Source organism: Maylandia zebra, unplaced genomic scaffold (genome assembly GCF_041146795.1).
Source record: "Maylandia zebra isolate NMK-2024a unplaced genomic scaffold, Mzebra_GT3a scaffold01, whole genome shotgun sequence".
NCBI classification, from domain to species: domain Eukaryota; kingdom Metazoa; phylum Chordata; class Actinopteri; order Cichliformes; family Cichlidae; genus Maylandia; species Maylandia zebra.
Window position 1 is genome coordinate 1,627,345 of NW_027490031.1, and position 21,633 is coordinate 1,648,977.

At 40.0% G+C, this 21,633-nt stretch overlaps 2 protein-coding genes across 3 annotated transcripts in view; one reads left to right on the forward strand and one right to left on the reverse strand.

Moving 5' to 3' along the window:
* Positions 1-21,633, reverse strand: part of LOC101477089 (protein NLRC3) — a 374,972-nt gene that overhangs the window by 100,207 nt on the left and 253,132 nt on the right. The gene's annotated exons all lie outside the window — the stretch shown is intronic.
* The window catches only part of LOC143415595 (nucleotide-binding oligomerization domain-containing protein 1-like), a 93,003-nt gene continuing 71,432 nt past the window's right edge, over positions 63-21,633 (forward strand). The window contains exons 1-3 of the mRNA XM_076880869.1: positions 63-268; positions 465-1,317; positions 10,381-10,790. Coding sequence (XP_076736984.1) covers positions 10,409-10,790 — 382 coding nt within the window. The 5' untranslated portion in view covers positions 63-268; positions 465-1,317; positions 10,381-10,408. The remainder of the gene's footprint in view (positions 269-464; positions 1,318-10,380; positions 10,791-21,633) is intronic.

Genomic DNA, 21,633 nt, shown 5'->3' on the forward strand with positions numbered 1-21,633 from the left:
TTAGGAATGAACAAAATGCATACAGCATATGTAATTTAATTTAACTGTGTGTGTGTGTGTGAACCATAGTTAGTTACATTAGCAGTAACAGGATTTTGTCATTGTAGAAGTTCATCTCATTGTGGCGAAGGAGCAATAACCAGTAAAGGTGACTAAGGAATGCTGACAACGCCACCTGGGGAGGGAGTTACCCCGGGAAAGATTTCTAAAGCCAATGTGGATCTTATACTAGCTACCAAAGCCCTCAGGCTCGTTATTAACAGCAGAGGTGAGGTTTGTGAGGTTCCACACCACCCTGAAATTTGTGTGTAACAGCTGGTCTGTGCAATGCGCAATAAACACAACATATTATTTGCTGCCAGATCATAATAGCAGATAATACCACAATGTAACATGCAGGCATTAATCTAACAGTTTCATTAAAAGCTGCATTTTCACAGATATTTCACTTTTATTTGTTGTAGATGCAGCAGAGAGAGTGACTTGCTATGTGCTGAGAAAAAGGAGATCAATTCAGTTCATCACTGAAGACTAACAAGTGTGCTCGCCTCTAAACACTCAGCGTGAGGACTGAAGGAAGAGTTTTACACTGCACTGCGCTCACAGCTTGTAGCCGATTAACACTCGTTCGAATAACAAATCCCACTTATATAGCTATAGCAAAGCCTCAACAGGCATGGACTTAATGCAGTTTGCAGTGTGCCATAAATGTCTAATTCATGAGAAAGAAAGGAAATGACAGTGTTTTTTAATCCACAAGAAAACTGGAGAAATGAGAAGGAGACAGGAGGAGGAGAGAAGAAACAAACACTTCACATGTCAGATTTGATCACACTGGGTTAAACAGCACACTTCAGTTTAGGGGAAACACTGTAACATTGCGTGTTATGTTACAGTGTCAAGACCATGTGGAAGAAAGAAGACTGATTCAAAACCTCAAAGTGAAGCTAGAGTTAAATGCTTTACTTAGAAACAATTCACGAAGTAAAAATCATCAGGTAATATTAGATTTCTTAGACAAACACATTTATATGATAGCATCTAATCCTGAAGTGACATTCTGGACCACACTCCATACCAGTTGGTGGCGGTATTGCACCATTCTGTTGTTTGACAACCGCCAATATAATTTAGAAGAAGAGGAAGAAGAAGAAGAAGAAGAGGAAGAAGAAGAAAAAGAACGAAAAAGTTGGAGGAAATGTATTCGTTTCTTGTGGGACGTGATTCTGTTCAAACCCGGATTATCTTCAGTCTCTTTTGTTCCTGCTTCCTAATGGGCTGAAACTTTGTCACGTTCGCGGGATGTTGAGTGTTCAGGTCAGTTGTGTGTCTTCCCGCCCTGTTTACCTCGGTGTAAGCTCATTGCTCACTTTTCATTTTTCGTAGGTTTTAATTTACGTTTGAAAGTTTGAAGTGCGGGTTAAAAACGGCCCGGTGTGTTCAAGGACGCCGCGGACTCGTGAATACGAGAATCCACTTTTAATATGTTTTTAGACTAAAATGTCGCTGTGTGGACGTCACGTGTCTGTCAACAAGTGCTGCGAATTTAGAAAACACGTCGGTGCAAATTACAAGTCTGTGTCATCATTTTTGTGCGTTTGCTGTCGGGCTGTTAACTCTAACGCCGTCATCACGATTAATGGGATTAAAAGTTTAAGTGAAAGCGTACAGCACATGTTCATGTATATAAACTTCCCCCTGTGATCAATAAAACTATTCTCATTCTTACATGCGAGTCCAGGAAGACTGCCATTAATACTTTACACAAAGATAAATGTCAAAGTAACAGCAGCAATAATAAACAGGGTTTAATTCACTCTGTAGTCTGCAGACTGTCGTAATACATTAGACCGGATTCTTTTCCACACTCAGAAACTGCAGATTGTGCCTTAAAACAGCGGCCACGTGGTTATCAGAGTGCGCAGGTGCACATTCTGAGTGGGCCTGTCAGCAGATGAGGAAAACTGAGAAGATCTACAAGGTTTGTTTTTCCTCCTCTTTATATTTTTAGGCTCTTTTTAAAAATAATGACTGGCTTTGTTATCTTTGTTTAAACTGAGACAAAAAAGTGATCCGTGTCGATCTGAAACAAAGAATCCTGGAACCACCTTCACTTTCGCTTTACTAATGTTAAGCTGCACAGGTTTATAGATGGCAAAAACATCACTGGTACAGTTTCACGTCATACTTTTTAGACACATTGCAAATGCAGGGCATACGTACTTTGCTACTTATTTCAGTATAAAATTATTTTCATCCTAAATACTGCATTGCTGTTTTTTGCAGCAGTTCTGTAGCAAGAATATGGCTCCATATGTTTATACTAGGGGTGCAACGATATTCGTATCGATGTTGAACCGTTCGATACAGTGCTTTCGGTTCGGTACGCATATGTATCGAACAATACAACATTTGTAATTTATTTTATCAACTTTCCTTCTGACGATGCTGTCTGTGTGGAGCGCTCAGTGAATCTGCGTTCGACTACTCCGCCTAGGCTGCACTGTCGAGCGCAGATCCACTGAGCGCTCAACACAGACAGCATAGTCAGAAGGAAGAGCGCAGGGCAAGCTAGCGAGACAGAAGTGGACCTCCCCCACCCTCATTCAGATCTGGCGTTTGGAATTATTTTGGTTTTCATGTGACGTATGACCCTGAAGGTAAGCGAGTCATGGACTAAAGTAAAACAGTATGTTGGATGTGCCATGCAATGCTCAATTACAAGGGTGGGAGCTAGTGTGTTAGCGCAGTTAGCTCGTTAACGTGTTGGCCGTCTAGCCCCATGCACGGGGCGATCAGGGGTAGCTCGTTAACGGAGATTTGCCGTGTTGTGGCGTTAAGGTCATTTCAGCGAGATTAACCTGAAAGCACTAGTGGGAACACAATGAATATGACTGCACATTTACGCCGACATCATCCTAGTGCAAAGACAAGTGGAAGCAGACAAAAACAACAAGCAGCATGCTACAAACTTTACCCGAGTCATTTAGACAGCTGTTAGCACATGATTCTCCTTATGGAGACCTGATATGTTTAATATGCTGCTGAGAATATAGCCCAGAAGAAGCGGATAGTATAGCTTTTATTTTGGAAAGAGACATTTCTCTGTAATAAACTCTCTTTTCCAAAGATGAGTGATTCCTCAATCAGATACAGGGCTCGCAATATCGCCTGCCCGACGTCCCGGGGCTAGCGATTTTTTTCAGTCGGGCTACCAAAATCTATCTCTGCCCTGCCCGTCGGGCTATTGTAGGAAGGAAAAATATATGTCAATGCTTTTGCATTCTTTCAGAAATGTAGCTGGGTAATTATGTCATTGGCATCGGTGAGCCACTGTCAATATGTGACATATTGAAGTTGCGTTTGAATTTGCGCTTGTTTTTTTGCTTTCACTTTGCAATCGCGCGAACTGTGTATAGAGAGCGACAGCACTGATCTGTGAGTGATGATAATTTGTGCACCAATTCCTCTGACATCGTCTTATTAATCGTTAGCTTACTATGCAAACATGACAAGTAGAGCAGGGCGATATGGCCAAAAATATTTATCACGATATATATTTGAAAATTTGCGATAACGATATAACTGACGATATAATTGATGCGAGACAAAATACAACTCCACAACATTACTAGCGCAAAAAGACAACCTTCCATTTATTTTCACTTAAACAAGAAGCTGGTTTTTATGTACATTAAAGCTTTATAAAAATGTAACAGTGCAAATGCAAATTCCTTGCTGAAAGTTTAACCAAAAGGCATTTCCAGTAGAAATGGGCTGACATATCCTGAGCATAACCATGTATAATATCCACTGAAGTTAAAAAGAGGTGCTTTGCAACATTAAACTGCAGTGTGCAGTACGCATTTTTCGGACCATAAGGTGCACGGGATTATAAGGCACATTAAGCGAAACAAAGCAGTCAGATAAATCAAACTTTATTAAACTCATTCTTCTTGCTTCCTCCACTTCTGTACCATTGATTCATTAATGTTGAATTCTCTGGCAGCTGCTCTATTCCCATGTTGTTGCAGTATATTAATGACTGACCTCGTATTGTGGATGGATTATCTCAGTTGTTCTCCTGACTGAAGTTTGGTCCTTTTACAGCATCCTGCCATGCGATTGCATTTGTCTCTAACCATGAGGAACCTTAACGTTAACTTTTATAAGTGGAAAAGTGTTAGTGTTCGTCCTCCAGCTTCACTGTTTATGTTATGCTAACATAGCTGTGTCGCTAGCGATCACGTAGCACATCATTATATACCAGCTAGCCCAACTTCAGTAACCCTACAAACGTCACTGCTGTTTAGTTTCCTGTCTTCATTTATGTTGGAAGTGATAGCAGAGCTGTACGTTTGATTTTTTTCAGAAATCTCTCAGTCAGAACATGCTATATCATGTTTAGGTAACTAGCGAAACTAGCGAGCTAACTTCCGCTAGCTTCCTGCTAGCTTCTAACTCCGTTAAATGTAATACATTTTGTTTTCATGGATGCCTGGAAGTTAAACTTCATAGTTACACCTGGTAAAGCAGCAATGCTGATCGTTTTATTAAAGATGAAAGAATTTAGACAGTTTTTAACTCTTAGTGATGCTGCAGTGTTCGTTTGACCTGAAGTATACGGAGTTTAGGACCCAGATTACTCCCAGATTTAAGAGCATCTTAGTCCGACAAATACGACAATAATGATGGCCGCTTGCATGTTCTGCAAAAAAATGTGCTTTGTTGTGTATCTGACGGACAAACACCAAACCAGTTCCACATCACGGAAGTTGCACCATTTTTACAAACCAATTCTGGTTCATCTGTTTCACTCAACAATCGGCCATGTGCGTATGAAAACAAAGGCACTGCGCATGCGCGTTTTACTCCCATTCTATCGCGATATTTCATTTTCCTATCGTTGCCTAACATTATACCGGTATTACCGTGAACGGTATAATATGGCCCAGCCCTAATGACAAGTGAAATCTCCCGCAGCTTAAACATGTGAGAGGTTGATCGCGCAGAGAATCGCTGAGCTTATGTGAGTGCGTGTGTAAAAGCAGCAGGATATATATTTCAGTTCTGCTGAGCCAAATAAGACAGGTCAGGGTGAAGAAGTGACAGCCAAAGAAAAGCTTACCACAAAACGGAGAAGTTATGACAAATCAGACTATAAGGCAAAAAGAAAGTGCAGCTTTATGGTTTCATGGACAAAAGAATTTCTGTGGCTGCAATATGACGAGCTAAATAACCAGGGCTGCACATAAGTGGTCCGCAGGTGCGCATTCGCTGTCAAAATAAAAAACACGCACAAGGGTTAGGGTTAAATTTAAAAACTGTACTTTTGAGTTAAAATATATATTTATAATTTAGAGCAGCACGGTGGCACGGTGGTTAGCACTGTTGCCGCACAGCAAGAAGGTCCTGAGTTCAATTCCACCATCAGGCCGGGGTCTTTCTGTGTGGAGTTTGCATGTTCTCCCCGTGTTTGCGTGGGTTCTCTCCGGGTACTCCGGCTTCCTCCCACCGTCCAAAGACATGCAGCTTGTGGGGATAGGTTAATTGGATAATCCAAATTGCCACTAGGTGTGAATGTGAGTGTGAATGGTTGTCTGTCCCTATGTGTTAGCCCTGCGACAGACTGGCGACCTGTCCGGGGTGTACCCCGCCTTTCGCCCTATGACAGCTGGGATAGGCTCCAGCGCCCCCCGCGACCCTGAAAAGGATAAGCGGAAGCGGATGGATGGATGGATGGATTTATAATTTTAATAAATGACAAATTAAAAAGGCATGAACATTTCTTTTTGTATCGAAAAAATATCGAACCGTGACACCAAAGTATCGAACCGAACCGTGAATTTTGTGTATCGTTGCACCCCTAATTTATACACATAAATGAAAGTGACATTTTCTAGAAATAAAGTAGACCCATTTAAAAAAAAAAAAAGGGGAAAAAAATTATATAACATCGGTTCAACAAATTGATACTTTGAAATATTACAGTACTTGTCAAAAGTCTTGAGCCAGCCCTCGTTTCTTTAAAATGTTCTTGGTAAATGGAAAACGGGTACTGTGGTTCATTGAAATGTGCAGAATAGTCTAAATAATGACTTTATAAAGAACGTCAGTATTTGGTATGACCATCTTTTTTCCCCCTATAGTCTGAACTTTTACTCATCAGGAGGAACGTCTGTGACCTGGTCAGCTAATCTTTGCTGTTGCCAATAGTCCGTACCAGAAATACTACTTGTTTAATCTGATTGTTAATACAGTTAAGCAGCACGACTGATTACTGAAAGATAGTATTCATCTTTTCCAATGACTATGTCTAATGTGTGTTTGACATTAATCAAGGCTAAGCCTTAACTTGGTATCTGAGTGTGTGTTGGTTTTAGACTAGTTGGTTAGTCCATTCTTTTTAACGTCCCTAGTCTTCGGGACTAGTTCTGCAGGCTTCTTCAAAGCTCTCCTTTGGATGTTGGCTGCCTTTTGTTTGGTTCTCTGTCAAGATGATCCTCCAGTCCATGGTCAGTCTATGACTGATGGTGCTTTACTGTGTTTTTCAAACCCGGAATGGGAGTGTTTGGGTTTATTGGCATGCTGCAAAATGTTTTTGTTTTTTTTAATTAATATTTTATTTTTTAATAAGCAACCTATATGAACACAAATAAACCAAAATAAACAAATAATCGAAAATAAACATAAACAAACGGGTGTACCATCTAGTGTGTATATGCTCTCTCACACACACACTCACACACACATAATATGGCATACATAATTACAGAGATTCAAACAAGATCGGGTCTCCTTGACAAAATGTAATGTTTCCATTTAACCCAAATATCACTAAATATGTCATATTGGAGTCTATTAATGAAGGTAATTCTTTCCATTTTAAACAACCCATATACAATCTCATACCAGTCATTTAGTGATGGAATTTTCACACTAAGCCATTTCTTGGTAATAGTCTTACGGGCAGCCAGACTCAGAATACCATACAACAGCTTGGACATTTTATCTACATTCACTGAGTATAGATATCCAAACAAAAGTTCATCCCAATTAAAGGGAAGTTGCATACTAAAAATGATCTGTAACTCAGAATGAATCGATACCCAAAAAATGTTGATCATTGGGCAAGACCAAAACAGGTGAAAATGTTTTATTCCTTGGGCCCCACAGTTTCTCCAGCAGCTGGAGTAATTAGAATAATGTTTACTTTGTGCAGGAGTAATAAAGAACCTACAGAGACTCTTCCAACCAAAACATCTCCATATATTAGAACTAGGGCTGCCACAAACGATTATTTTGATAGTCGACTAGTCACCGATTATTTTTGCGATTAGTCGACTAATCAGATCATCATCCATTGGATGTAAAAAGTACAGCTTATTGCACCAGCAGCATCTGCTCTTATATAACTATCATTAGCTTTAAGTGTTTAAGGTCTGTGCTAACTAAAAATAAAGACAGGATGACAGTTTATTAAATTTTAATGAAATTTGCAGATTGTTTCGGTGAAGTTTAATAAACTCCTTGCTATCTAAAATATAACAGGACACCGGAGTAAATTCTCCAGCATCTCACACTTCTGATAATCAGCTGTCTGCTTGACGTTTATTCAGCTGTGTAAAAACTAAAACTTTAATCTCAGCCAAACTGATTTACTCAGGAACAAATAAAATACTAAAAAAAAAAGCCAAACAATAACATTTTTAAGTTATCTAAGTGACTTATATATCATGTTTAACCTGAGCAGCGAAAGACGGCGGTGGGTTTGAAAACGATTTGCCGGGAGTCCGGTGTTCTCACGGCTCTACCGAGCCTTGCCCCCGGCTAGCTATCGAGCTAGTGGGTAACAGACGTCTCCGAAAACGTCGGAGCGCTTTTGAAAATATGCGGTGTCTTGATAAACTGAGCAGATATTTGAGGTTTACACAGCTACATTCTCGCCTGAAAATATGTTAAACGTTTATTTTGTGACCCAGAAAGAATAATAAGAGTAATATTAAAACTAACTAGCTGCCGCCATTGTTGGAAACTGAGCTGGGCCGCGCTATGAATTCTGGGACACAGCTTCTTCTTCTTCTTCTTCGGGGTTTAACGGCAGCTGGCATCCTTGTACATGCAGTGCTGCCATCTTCTGTTTCAGTCCGTTATTACACTCTTAAATCCTGCTACTTATTCCTGCGTCTTTTGGGATCTTACAAAGCTTCAAACGACGCGTCGACTATTAAATCAGTCGTCGACGATTTTAATAGTCGACGTAATTGTGACTAGTCGACTAATCGTGGCAGCCCTAATTAGAACTAGAAATTCTCCACTGAAAAGCACACTGCTGATACCAAATGTCATTTGAAATTGCTGTATTTGTTTCCCTTTCCCATTTTTTTTGATGTAGGTAGTATTCCAGTTCTTAACCTCTTGTATACCCTTATACAGTCTAGAAATCACCTTGAGGCCGGGGTCTGCCTGGTAAGCCTTGACAAATATACTCAAAACAGGTAAAGAGAAAAGATCTGTTCTCTTAGGTATAAAGTTATATAGGTGATGTCTAATTTGAAGAAACCTAAAAAAATACGTTTTACTTAACTGGTATTGATCTTTTACTGATTGGAAGTCCCTAAGAATTCCCTTATCGTAAAACATACAATATGCCATTAAACCTTGTCCTGCCCATTTTTTATATCTTACATCTAACTTATTGGGTAAAAAATCAAAATCAAAAGCGCACCATCTTAAAATCCTAACCTCTTCATTCCAATCATTCTTATTAAGAAATTGTAACCAAAGTTTTAAAGGCAGGTTAATCCATTGGTTTCCTTGATGAATTTGTTTTTTAATGAGTGTCACATCCCCTAAGATTGCTTGAATTGGAAAATCTCTTAAGGCCACTGTTTCTATTTCTATTTCTTTCCATCTCGCTTGGTAGTCTACATTACACCAACACACTAATATCCTCAATTGAGCTGAAATATAATAATCTTTCAAACATGGGAACCCCAACCCCCCTTTGTCTTTAGCCAACTGAATAGTTTGATACTTAATCCGTGGTTTTTTCCCTGCCATATGAACCTAGAGATTATTTTATCCCATTCCTGAAATTGTTTATCAGTTATTTCAACTGGGAGTGTTTGGAACAGATAAAGCATCCTGGGCAAGATATTCATTTTAACTGTATCAATACGTGATTCAAAATTTAAAAATGGTAATAAATCCCATCTTTTAATATCCTCTTTTATTTTATAACACAAAGGATTAAAGTTTGCATTATATATCTTAGAGAGATCTTTAGTAATATTTACTCCAAGATACTTCATCTGCTCCGACTCCCATTTCAAATTAGCTTTAGACTTAATTTCGTGATTTGGCTTATAATTAAAAGTTAATATCTGAGTCTTCGATATATTTAGTTTATAACCTGATATTGAGCTAAAGATCTCCAGAAGTGACAACAGCTTAGGGAAAGTAGTGTTTGGATTTGTCAAGTAAATCAAAATATCATCAGCAAACAAGGCATGCTGCAAAAGGAAGCAGCTGTCAATCAGACACTTGCTAGATGGTTTTGCACAGAGGATTAAAATCTAACGGTTCTTTGCTAGCTTTATAATTCAGTCAATTCTCACACACTACTGGCTTTAGAAATCTTGGAGAACTATGGCTCAAGATCATTTTAAAAATGACCAAGTTTGGCTTCAAAATGTAAAGAATTTGGTCTTCAAGTTTTAAAACCAAGTATTTAAATGTGTTTAAGATAAGTTGTTGCTATGGTAACTAATCTTAAGATAATATTGGCTGTCCTTTTCTTTTAAATTATATTTTTTTTTAAATCCAAAAATGAACTCTGAACGTCTCCTAAATCTCCTCGTCCCCTCTCCTGGGGGCTAGTTCCAGAACCCATATAGTGCATTGAGGTGAGCATTAAAGGAAACCAGCCCAAAACTCAGGCGTAGGTCAGTAAACTGAAAAGTTAAAAAAAAGTTTAGTCACCGAACAATCAGCAAAGACAGCTCACTAACTGCACCCACCAAAAACAGCTATCTGGCACCAGAGCTCATCTTTCTCTGGCCTTAAATACCTTTAATTTCTGATAGGAGTCCTAAGACAGGACCTTCAGTAGGACATGCACACACAGGCAACTTCAGGAGGAGGCCCTGCTAGGGCCGTAACAAAGGCCAATACACAAACTAAATGTTGCCTGTTTTCCGGCCAGATTTCTAATCCTGGGGCGCAGACTAATCAGTGTCATCTGTTTGCACAGCAGTGATAATTAAAAAGAGAGGTGAGCTTTATCCTGCTTTAACCGAACACTCCATGCCACAAAGAATAAATCACTGTTTGAAATCCACGTTGTTCACCCTGATATATATTTTTTTCTCTGAACAGGACCTCTGAAATCCAGCAAGTAAAGATCATGGCTTGTGCATCTCAGTCAGCCTTGGATTACGTCAGGAGTGCCAGAGACCACCTGGTGAGAACATTAAAGGGGTTCACTGAGATTGTGGAGAACCTGTCCACGAGAGGATTTTTCTCAGAGGAAGATGTGAATAAAATAAAGTCAGAGAGTGATGGATTTGACAAAACCAGAAGAATTGTTGACTATGTTATAGAAATGGGGGAAGAAGCTTGCTATGAGTTTCTCAGGATTATTGACACAACAAGGAGAACCTCTGGAGAGAGATCACTGTCTTTTGCAGAATATCCAGAGTCATTGTCCTCTCTGTCCAACATGTTTGATCTCAACTACTGGATCAGCTGCTTTTCCTTCAGGGAGGACACCAACATGGATGTACAAGGTATTTTTTAAACTGAAATGATTTTAACGTATTGATGATTTTTAATCCATCCATATTGTGTTGCTGTCCAGTGACACATCAGTGACATTAAATTGTTCTGCTTTTTTTTTCTCCCACACCTCCTTTCTTTCAGGCCCCAGCCCGTGCCACAGATACCAACAAAAGCTGAAATTTAAAGCTCAGAAGATTTCAGAAAGATCATGGACCCAAAGTAAAGCAGTCCTGTTCAACAAGCAGAGCTCCCTGTCCTACACCTCGCTTGTGTTAGACACACCAGGACAGGCTTCACCATCCAAAATAAAAAAGTCAAAGATCAAGAAAAGCAGGAAGCTTCGACCTAAAAAACTAAAAACGTACATACCTGAGGACAAACATGGAACCTCTCCGAGTGAACTCCTGAAAACATATGAAAGAAAAATCCTTTTGGTAGGAAAACCTGGAACTGGGAAAACAGCTGTGGTCCATCAGATTTTGAAACTGTGGTCAGAGAAAGATAACAAGGATCTAGATTACATGTTCTACTTTGATATGAGAGAAACACCCAACATCACAGAGGTCCATAAACTGGAGGATCTTCTCTTCAGTGTGTTCTGTGAACCAGATGAAGGCAACGATGAGGTCTTAGAGGACATAAAGGATAATGCTGACAGTGTTACCATTATTTTTGATGGATTTACAGATGTTGGCTCTAGATCTGTGGTGTTTAAGCTCATACAGAAGACTCTTCTACCTGAAGCAAAGATCATCATCACCTGCAGACCAGAGGTGGAGTCAGCAGACTTCCTGTTGGATTGGGACTGTCTCAGAGTGGAAGTGAAAGGCTTCAGTGAGCAGGGCATCAGAGAGTACTTATCCAAGAATCTGAGTGAGAACCACCTCAACAAAGTCTTGTGTAACTTGGAGTTATTCTCTCTTTGCCACGTCCCCATGTACGCCCTGATGGTGGTCGCCTGCTTTAGCTTTGAGGGCTCAGATTTCTCTCCACATCCCTGCACAGTTACTGAAATATACCTCAATATCCTCCATTTCTGCAATCAGAGGAATGTTTCCAAGACACCTGAAAATGAAAGCACTAAATGGGATGCAATACTGTCTTTATCTCAGGCAGCTTTTTGTGCAACAGAAGGGAAAAATGTGAGCCTAACATCACTGCCCAAACTAGACAGCTGTGCTAATTTGGCCATTTTGAGCAGGAATGTAATTCAAATCAGCCCAACTGTAAAGAAACCCTTGTGTGCCTTTCTCCACTACACGGTTCAGGAGTTTTTTGCAGCTCTGTGGGTCTTAAAGGATCCAGAGAAGACCAGATGTGTTCTACAGCAGTGTCTGGTTCAGGGCAGCAAACACATGAAACACTTGGTCCCTTTCCTGTGTGGACTGTTGAATGAGAAGAACACTGATTTGTTAGAAGGTCTCCTTCCTCCTCAGCAGCTCAGAGACACGTCTGACTGGTTCTTCAAACACTTGGTGACCACCTTTGTAGGTTGTAGTGACAGTGAAGACTGTGAAATGGACTTAATGTTCTTATGTCAATGCCTCTATGAGTCTCAGTCACCTGATGCCTGCCTCTGTCTCCTGGATAAACTGGACTACTGTATTGATGCGAGTGGAGAGACTCTTGATCCTCAGCAGTGTTGTGTTCTGGCCTATGTAATCAGCCAGAGTCAGGAGAGGAAAATAGAGCTGAACCTGGAGGATACAACAGCATCAAAACAGGGAATGAGGCCTTTGCTGGGATGCCTCAGCAAACTTCAAAGGTAAGTGAGAACATTTAGATCTGAAGTTAAAGGGTTCTGTACATCTGTTTTTAATGTTTTAAATGTAAAGCATTCAGTGATTTAGAGCAGTATGTGTTTTTCTTAAAGTGAAAAATGAAAACATAGTAGTGAGAAGGATTTGTTTCAGCTTTGTTTCATCATGTTTCCAGTGAGTTGTAGACAGCAGAAAGTTTGTACGTAGTCTTTAGGTATTTGGTAACATTATTCTTTAGTCTTGATGCATACATAGTAATCCAGGTGAGGGGATCCCAGAAAGCTAACTAACTTTTACCTGGACGTTTGTCATTTGAATGAGAGATTTTATTACTTATTTAAGACATTTTCAGTCTCAGCTGAAGCACATTTAACTTGTAAACTAGCACCACTGCATCACACTGACCCATGGTCTCATAATTATTGTGAAGTTAATTTCATGATCAGAGGCCATGAGCAGTGCTAAAGACAACCCAAAGTAAGGTTAGTAACAGACCTATCTGCCAGATTAATGCTGTGTTCATTTGTAGCTGTTACTCCTGAGTTATCAGGCAGACACGTATAGCTTTTATTCTCCAATGAGAAACATACTGCCTTTGTTACCTTGTGTTCAGTTAAAATCCACTAAGTCAAAATGTCTCACCCTCTAGTTCACATATAAACATAAATATAAGGATTTCCTCTACAAAAATGTGTTTAGATAAATTTTCATGTTGTTAGTCTGTTAGTTCAATACAGTTTTCTCATTAATGTACAATGAATTATAAAGATTAGCTCGTCTCCTGAACACAACAAACAAGCTGACAGTGAGTCAAAACCTTTAAGATTTAAGAGAAGTATCTTTGTTTTTTAGTTTCTAACCAAACAGCAAGACCCAAACACGTCAGCAATGATCAGTCCATTAACCTCCTAACACCCGAACTCTTTCATGCATTTTACATTTCTCTTTGCTCTTGTGACTTTATAGTAGAACACTATACAGTCACAATTGAGTAATGATGTACAAAACTCTTTATTTGGTGTCTGAACACAGCAGCATTTTTCCTGAGTACAAAAACAAAAGGAGAAACAACAATTGTGCCCCTTTGAGCGACATGGTTCATTTGAAAGAGCAAAACTTAGTATTGTTGTCTAGTAGGCAACCAAATTGTGATGTCCCCATATGTGGACGCCACATCCTAGGAGGGTAAAGTTGTCCTTATAACCAGAGATAAAAACTGCTACAAGAGGTAAATTAGTATTAAACCCAGATTCTTTTGTCCCCATGATAGAACAGAGAAAATCTGACTCATAGTGGTCAAAACATTTTATATTTCTTTTTATTCAATCATCTTCCAGAAGAGAGAGCCCTGCACAGCCCCAAAAGCCAGCTGCAGGATCTCTAACATTTGAAGCTCCACATGTGTCTTATATGGTGTTATTTCTGTAGACAGAATGATTCTTACATCCTGTTCAAACTGCAGTGACTCTGCTGACTATATCTGTTCGTATTTTGAATGTAGATTTTACACTTGTTTAAGATTTACTTTCTAAACCTTGAAGGCTGCAAACTCACATCAGCTCACCCGTCTCTGGTTTATATCGTATGCAGAGTCAATCCTCTTAAGCCTCTGGCAGCTTTGCACAAATTAGGAGTTTTGCATGAAAAAGGCGAACATGGTTCTTCAGTTTCAGCATGAATCTACACAAATAGACTTTGTTCTCAGCAGCTGATTACATGTGAACTAATGAAGTTCTCTACCAACCTTCCAACTGTAGGAGTGACTCCTTGTCACGCCAGCTGTGGACCATTTCTCTTCTGACTGATGGGGACGTGGATTACGTGAGTTTACTTGACTTCACTGAGAATCAGCTGCACCTCCCAGTCAACAGTGAAACACAACTGTATGACCGAGCTGTGAGAGTCCTGCAGAAGAGGAAGAGGAAGGTGAAAGTCTGCCTTCACTGTGATCACAGAGTCTGTCAAAGTGCGAGCTCGTTCCTCTTACACCATTTACCCCACATCCACTCACTCAGGTATGCTCTTTGGTTTTACTTATTAAACACTCAATGTTTTCATGTGATCTTCAATTGTGGTTTAAAATCCAGTCGAGTTACTTTATAGAAATAATTGAACCAACTCTAATACTGACCTTATGGCTTTAATGTATTTTTAATGCTGGAGATATTTATCTGAGACAAATCTAGGACGGTATCAGTGCTGCTTGTTTCTGTTTGTTGTTCTCAGATCAAATCATCACATCGTGTTTCCTTTTCTTTCTTCCAGTTTCTGTCAGTCATCAGGAAATCTCTCAGATCAAACTGAGTTGTTGGTGAATCTCTTCATTGTAGCAGCAGAGAGAGAACAGAGGACAGGAGAGAAGATCCTCAACATGCTATCATCAGTCTGCTCTTATCAGACATTCCCTCTTCATTCTCATTACAATGACAAATATCAGAGTGACTTCCTGTTGGATCTGTGCTCCCATGTGAAGGACTGTGAGACTAAAACAGGTGTGAGTGTCCTTCCATCATTACAGCCAGTTTTCCAGTCAGCTCCTGCAGTCTGGTCCATAGACCTCTCAGAGAGAAAGTCCTCCATCCTCCTGGAGCTGCTGAAACTCCAACCAGAGAAGAAACAAGTGGAGCTGAGAGGCTGCTCACATGAAGAGAGTGAAGTGAGGAGTTTGCTGCAGTGTCTGCCTTTTATCTCACAGCTCAGGTACACGACACGTTCTTCACACAATAAAGTCGGTCTACCAATAAATGAGTGCTGAAAATAATTATGAAAATATTTTAGCTCTATTTGACAATTTAGTTGCTGCTTGATTGAAGCCAGTTTATAGAAATGAGTCCACAAATTTGTAACGTTTACCTTCAACAGTTTTTTAACATGTGACAGTTTGTCTGTGAGAATAAAACTGCACTTAGTGACATTTACAGCATCACTAAGACCTCCTGGGAAAAAAGCTTCATTACAAATATTAATAAAAATTGTACTGTTAAGGTATTTATGTGTTTCTGATGGGCTTTAAAACAAAACAGCATCAAGCAGCTGTCACTGCAGAGGGAAACAGTTTGAGTCATCCAGGATGTTCAGCTTCAGCCTGCATTTGGGGCCTCTCTTCTCCACATCCACACAACGACCATTCATACGTTATTTCTGTCTTCTTCCACACAAAGTAGACCCACTGATTTCACCTCCATTAATAAGAAATATTGTTACATTAACAGGTGACACAGAGCTATAAACAATATGTAACTATAACAACACAGGCAACACTGTTGCTGCATCAAAGGAGACTAAGCGATGCTGGTAGCAATCATTAACATGTGAATGAATGAATGTGTGTGAGCGCTCTGTGCTGCAGTTTATTTGTAAGCTGACAGCTGTAACACTTTGACCTCGATCCACTTAAACATGAAAGGTTACTCGCTGCATTCAGCTCTGACACACAATCTGGTGAAGGAGTTTGTGACGTTCATGTTATCATGAGCTCCAGCTCAGAGCAGACTGGACATAAAAGACTCAGAGAAAATGTGTCACTTACAGCTGATTTTAATCTGACACTGAACATAACCTGATCTACACCAGGCTGTGTTCAGCATCTGTTACCATGGTGATATAGCCAGGTACAGAGAGCTAGTCTGGTGAAACTAAACACTGACAGGAGGCTCAACGTGGCCACTAACATGTGAATCTTTGTGTTTAAGACTTTTCTGAACCAGAAAATATTAATTGAGTCTAATTTTCAGTGTAAACAAATCTTAATCTAAATGAATTAACTGTAAAATGTTAGTAAATATGTGATTTCCACGTGTGTGATGTGAGCAGCAGGTGAAGCTGCTGTTGTAGATGTTGTTGTTCCCCTCTGTGTGTTTCTGTATTGTTGATGTTTAGTGTTTTGCTGCTAACACTTTATAACAGCTGCACACTCTTCAGCATTAGTGTTAGTTAATACTTGTTTCATCATTTATGAAGCATTACTCCTCCTCAGTATGTCGTTCATAATCATGGATACACATGATGACGTTTTGCTGAAGAGGCTCAAATATAACATGTTCAATGACAGCAGTCTGATACTTTTCCAATGATGGACGAACACTTTATAAAGTTGTACATGTGTTACAGATATTCCTGAGTTAATTCAGACAGTTACTGGTTGTTAGTGAAGTATGTTGTGTGAGCTGGTCTAAAGTGAGGCCCATCCATGACTTCCAAAGCATTTATCACATAACCTGAAAGCTCAGCAGGACCTGGAGACGCCAGCAGGTCTGAGCTGTCTTCATGACAGGAAAAGGAAAACGCACAAAGTGATACAGAACAGACAAATATTGATCACACAGTGCAAACATAACTCACTGAAGGTTTGCAGAATATTAAATGAGCAGGGCCAGAGTGTGAGTTTGAGGCTTTAAGAGAGGAAGAGACTCACTGAGCAGCTGGAGCCACTCAGAGCTGTAACTTCAATGTCCTGAAACTTCTTCTATCAAATCAAATGTGAATGATCACAAAACACTAGTGAATATTTCACACAGCGTCACAGACGAGTGTAAACAGCACGAACACAGTGTTGATATTGAAGCGATCAAGGCTACTTTAGCTGCTCCCTCATCACAAGGAGTCACCTGATGATGCAGGAAAGTGTCTCTGGGATGTTGAAGAGTTTGGAAGTTCTGTCGTTGGCTCCTCTGGTTTGTAGTCAGTCAGTTTTAGTAAAGACGTCCAGTCAGCTTCACTTCCAAAGTGCTCCTGAGTGAAACACAGCAGCTAAGCTGTTTGGTGCTGTGCTTTCACACAGGTGAGCCCAGGTGAAGGCTGAAAAAGGGGGCGTGGCCTCCTCGTCTGGCACAGTGAAAGCTCAGAGCAGCTGCTCAGGCTAAGGAGGTGATGAGGTTCAGAGGTGGCTCGCCATCTCCTTCATCATAGAGAATCCAACGCAAACAGCATTTCCTGTCATAGAAACATTGTAGAAAACAGACGTTACTGCATTAAACCAAGAAACACCAGGATTCAGTGACCATAGCAAATATAAAATCTAAACTCTCCAAATACTCCGACGTACATGAATAATACAACACTGTATTACAGCTGTTCTCACAGTGTTCTACCTTTTTACAGCAGTGACATAATTATTTGATCCTCTGCTCAATTTATGAGTTTGCTGACTTCCAAAGAAATAAACAGACTCTGATTTTTATCAAAGTTTCATTTTACTGAAGACAGAAAATCAGCAAAGATCCAGATTAAACTCACAAACATTGCAAAGTGTGTCAGCAGTGTGTGGTTGTTTCAATGCAGCTCACATCAAATCATCACTGAATGTTTCCTTCTTATTGTTGCAGAGTTGATGCTGAGACATCAGATGAAGACCGAACGAGGATCTTTGTGAGTCTGTTCTGTGCAGCAGCAGAGAGAGAGCAGCAGACAGGAGAGAAGATCCTGGAGCTGTTAGCATCAGTGTGCACATACAAACACAGTCCTCTTAAAGAGAAATGGTGTGACTTCCTCCTGGACCTGTACTCTTATGAGACTAAAACAGGTCTGAGTGTCCTTCCATCATTACAGTCAGTTTTCCAGTCAGCTCCTGCAGTCTGGTCCATAGACCTCTCAGAGAGAAAGACCTCCATCCTCCTGGAGCTGCTGAAACTCCAACCAGAGAAGAAACAAGTGGAGCTGACAGGCTGCTCACATGAAGAGAGTGAAGTGAGGCGTTTGCTGCAGTGTCTGCCTTTTATCTCACAGCTCAGGTAAGTCAGATTGTATTCAGAAGCTTAGTGAAGAGTTTTGATGGAGAACATGTGTTCACCACATGCAGTATACACATAGTATATAGTTACTTTACAAAGAAAGCAGAAAACAACTTTTCTATTCATTTAATCTTAAAGTAAAGTTTTTACCGTCTCTTCTTGATTTAAAGAAGCTTCTAAAAGTGGAATTTTGACAAATTTCTAAAATATTTGTGTTTTCTTGTTTTTATGAGGATTAATAAATTAGTTATGTGCTGCAACTGAGATGATATGTTTCCCTCGTTTATGTTATATTTAACATGGAGCGTCATTATGTACAGGAAACATGGACCAGATGGAGTCCATCAGCAGTGTGTGGCTGTTTCAATGCAGCTCACATCAAATCATCTCTAAATGTTTCCTTCTTATTGTTGCAGAGTTGATGTTTGGAATCGTCATGAAGCAGTGATGTTCTTTGGGAATCTGTTCTGTGCAGCAGCAGAGAGAGAGCAGCAGACAGGAGAGAAGATCCTGGAGCTGTTAGCATCAGTGTGCACATATCAGACATTCCCTCTTCATGAGAGACGCATGGATGAAGATTATCAGTGTGACTTCCTGTTGGATCTGTACTCCCATGTGAAGGACTGTGAGACTAAAACAGGTGTGAGTGTCCTTCCATCATTACAGTCAGTTTTCCAGTCAGCTCCTGCAGTCTGGTCCATAGACCTCTCAGAGAGAAAGACCTCCATCCTCCTGGAGCTGCTGAAACTCCAACCAGAGAAGAAACAAGTGGAGCTGACAGGCTGCTCACATGAAGAGAGTGAAGTGAGGAGTTTGCTGCAGTGTCTGCCTTTTATCTCACAGCTCAGGTAAATAACATGCTCTTCACATGAGTCAAATATCTGTAAGAGAAGATTTGCTGTGAAAATAAGTGATGGAAATATTTGGAGCTCCATGAATTGTAAAGTGATGATTTTGTCTTGTGCTGTTTAGGGCTGAACGATATATCGCATTTGCGATAATATCGCGACATGATCAAGTGCAATTTTCTAACCGCAAAGGCTGCGATTATACTCTGGACATGTCCAAATTCATGGGCTGCATCCTCCTGAGGCCGCATTTGTAGACCGATTACGTCACAGCGACGCGCCGAAGGCTGTCCAAATTACTACCATATCCCAGAATTCATAGCGCGGCCCAGCCAAACTCCAGTTTCCAACAATGGCGGCCGCTACTAAGTTTTAAAATTACTCATACTAATCTTTCAGGGTCACAAAATAAACTTTTAACATATTTTCAGGCGAGAAAGTAGCTGTGTAAACATCAAATATCTGCTCGGTTTATCAAGATATCCCACATTTGCAAAAGTGCTTCGACGTTTTCGGAGGCGTCTGCTACCCACCAACTCGACAGCTAGCCGGGAGCTCGAGGGTCACTGATGCGGCCGAGAACGGCACAACTCCCGGCACATCATTTTCAGATCACCGCGGAGTTTCGCTGCTCGGGTTAAACGTGATATATAAGTCACTTAGACAACCTAAAAATGTTATTGTTGGGCTTTTTTCAGTGTTTTGTTTGTTCGTGAGTAAATCGGTTTGGCTGAGATTAAAGTTATTAGATTAGATAAAATAAAACTTTATTAATCCCCCGGGTGGGTTCCTCCTTGGTTTTCACACAGCTGACTAAACGTCAAACAGAAAACTTATTAAACAGAAGTATGAGACAGTCGAGAATTTACACCAGTGTCTGGTTATATTTTAGATAGCAAGAAGCAGACGGCCGAGTTTATTAAACTCCACCGAGACAGCGGTGACGCTAATCAGAACTAGACCGTCCAATTTCACGCCTTTAAACTTTAAAGGCGTGTTTGTGTGTGTGTTTATACAATTGCTATTATGTTTGCACTTTATGTGTAATGTTACTGACTGCAGAGATCAGTAAGATGTGTGTATTTTTTATTTATTAGTTTTATTTATTTAATATTATTTTTTAATTGAATGACTGTCTAGTAGTTCACAGATGTCGAAAAACTGAGTGTGGTAAAGCCACTGATTTTTTTTATGTATATTTCTGCAATCTGCACATTGTACTGACTTTCATTTTAATGTTTACACCAGGGTTCCTTGTCAGCACTTTATGCTCAGATGTTTGTAAGCTAAAAATAAACTATTGTGTATGTTCAAATATACTGTTGTGATTGAAGAAGTTAAATAAAAATGTCAGTCATCAATTCATGCATCACCTCATGTCATCATAACAGAGGTCTGTCTTCCAGGAAAGAACAGTTTAAAATTAATGTAATATAGTATTGGCCATACTATATGATGTATTGCTTGTCTTTGTTTAATAATACAGAAGACAAAGACCTTAAAAAATAATCGCATATCGCATCGCAATCGCAATATTGGGGCAAAAAATCGCAATTAGATTATTTTCCATAATCGTTCAGCCCTAGTGCTGTTTGTCATCAGCATCATATGTTTGACCTCATCTACATGGATCATGTTATAAATGTATTCAGACTCTGTCATATTTCAGAGGGAAACGTTCTCAGTCCATCCCTGTGTTTCACTGACGTGTTCAGCTGTTTGTTGCTATGAAGTTTCATATTTTCTATAAATATCAGACGACTTTTAATGCTTATCAGCATCTAGAATAAAGACGTTCTCATCAGAAAGGTGAGATTTATATTTGATAGGATCATGTGACTGAGCTCCTGCTGCAGAGTGTTGGAGTGCACACATGCCAGAAACATCCTTTACACCTGAATCCATCATCGCCATGGAAACAGCATGAAAGCAAACTCAACGAGTCCTTCAGTGACGTAACTCAGTAAATGAATGAGTTACATGAAGCTGGACTTTATCTCTGACTTTGTTTTACTGAGCATGATGATGATGATGGTGGTAGCAGCTCTATAGTGAGCAGATGAAGATGTCAGACAGCAGAGAGGTGTGTGATGTGAGCAGCAGGTGAAGCTGCTGTTGTAGATGTTGTTGTTCCACTCTGTGTGTGTCTGCATTGTTGATGTTTAGTGTTTGACTCTCTAAAGTCAGACAGCGAACAAAATAACAGTTAGGGTTCAGAACGCAGTGATTTCACACACAGGCTGAGTGTTTGTGTTGTGAGTCAGTAACTGTCTAAGAACACTGTTCAGCTGCTCTGATGGAAGATGGCTTTAAATGGACTTTCATTATATACAAGATGGAGTCCATCAGCAGTGTGTGGCTGTTTTTATGCAGCTCACATCAAATCATCTCTAAATGTTTCCTTCTTATTGTTACAGTGTTGCATATGATGGGTGTTCAGATCCTGATGAAGCAGTGATGATCTTTGTGAGTCTGTTCTGTGCAGCAGCAGAGAGAGAGCAGCAGACAGGAGAG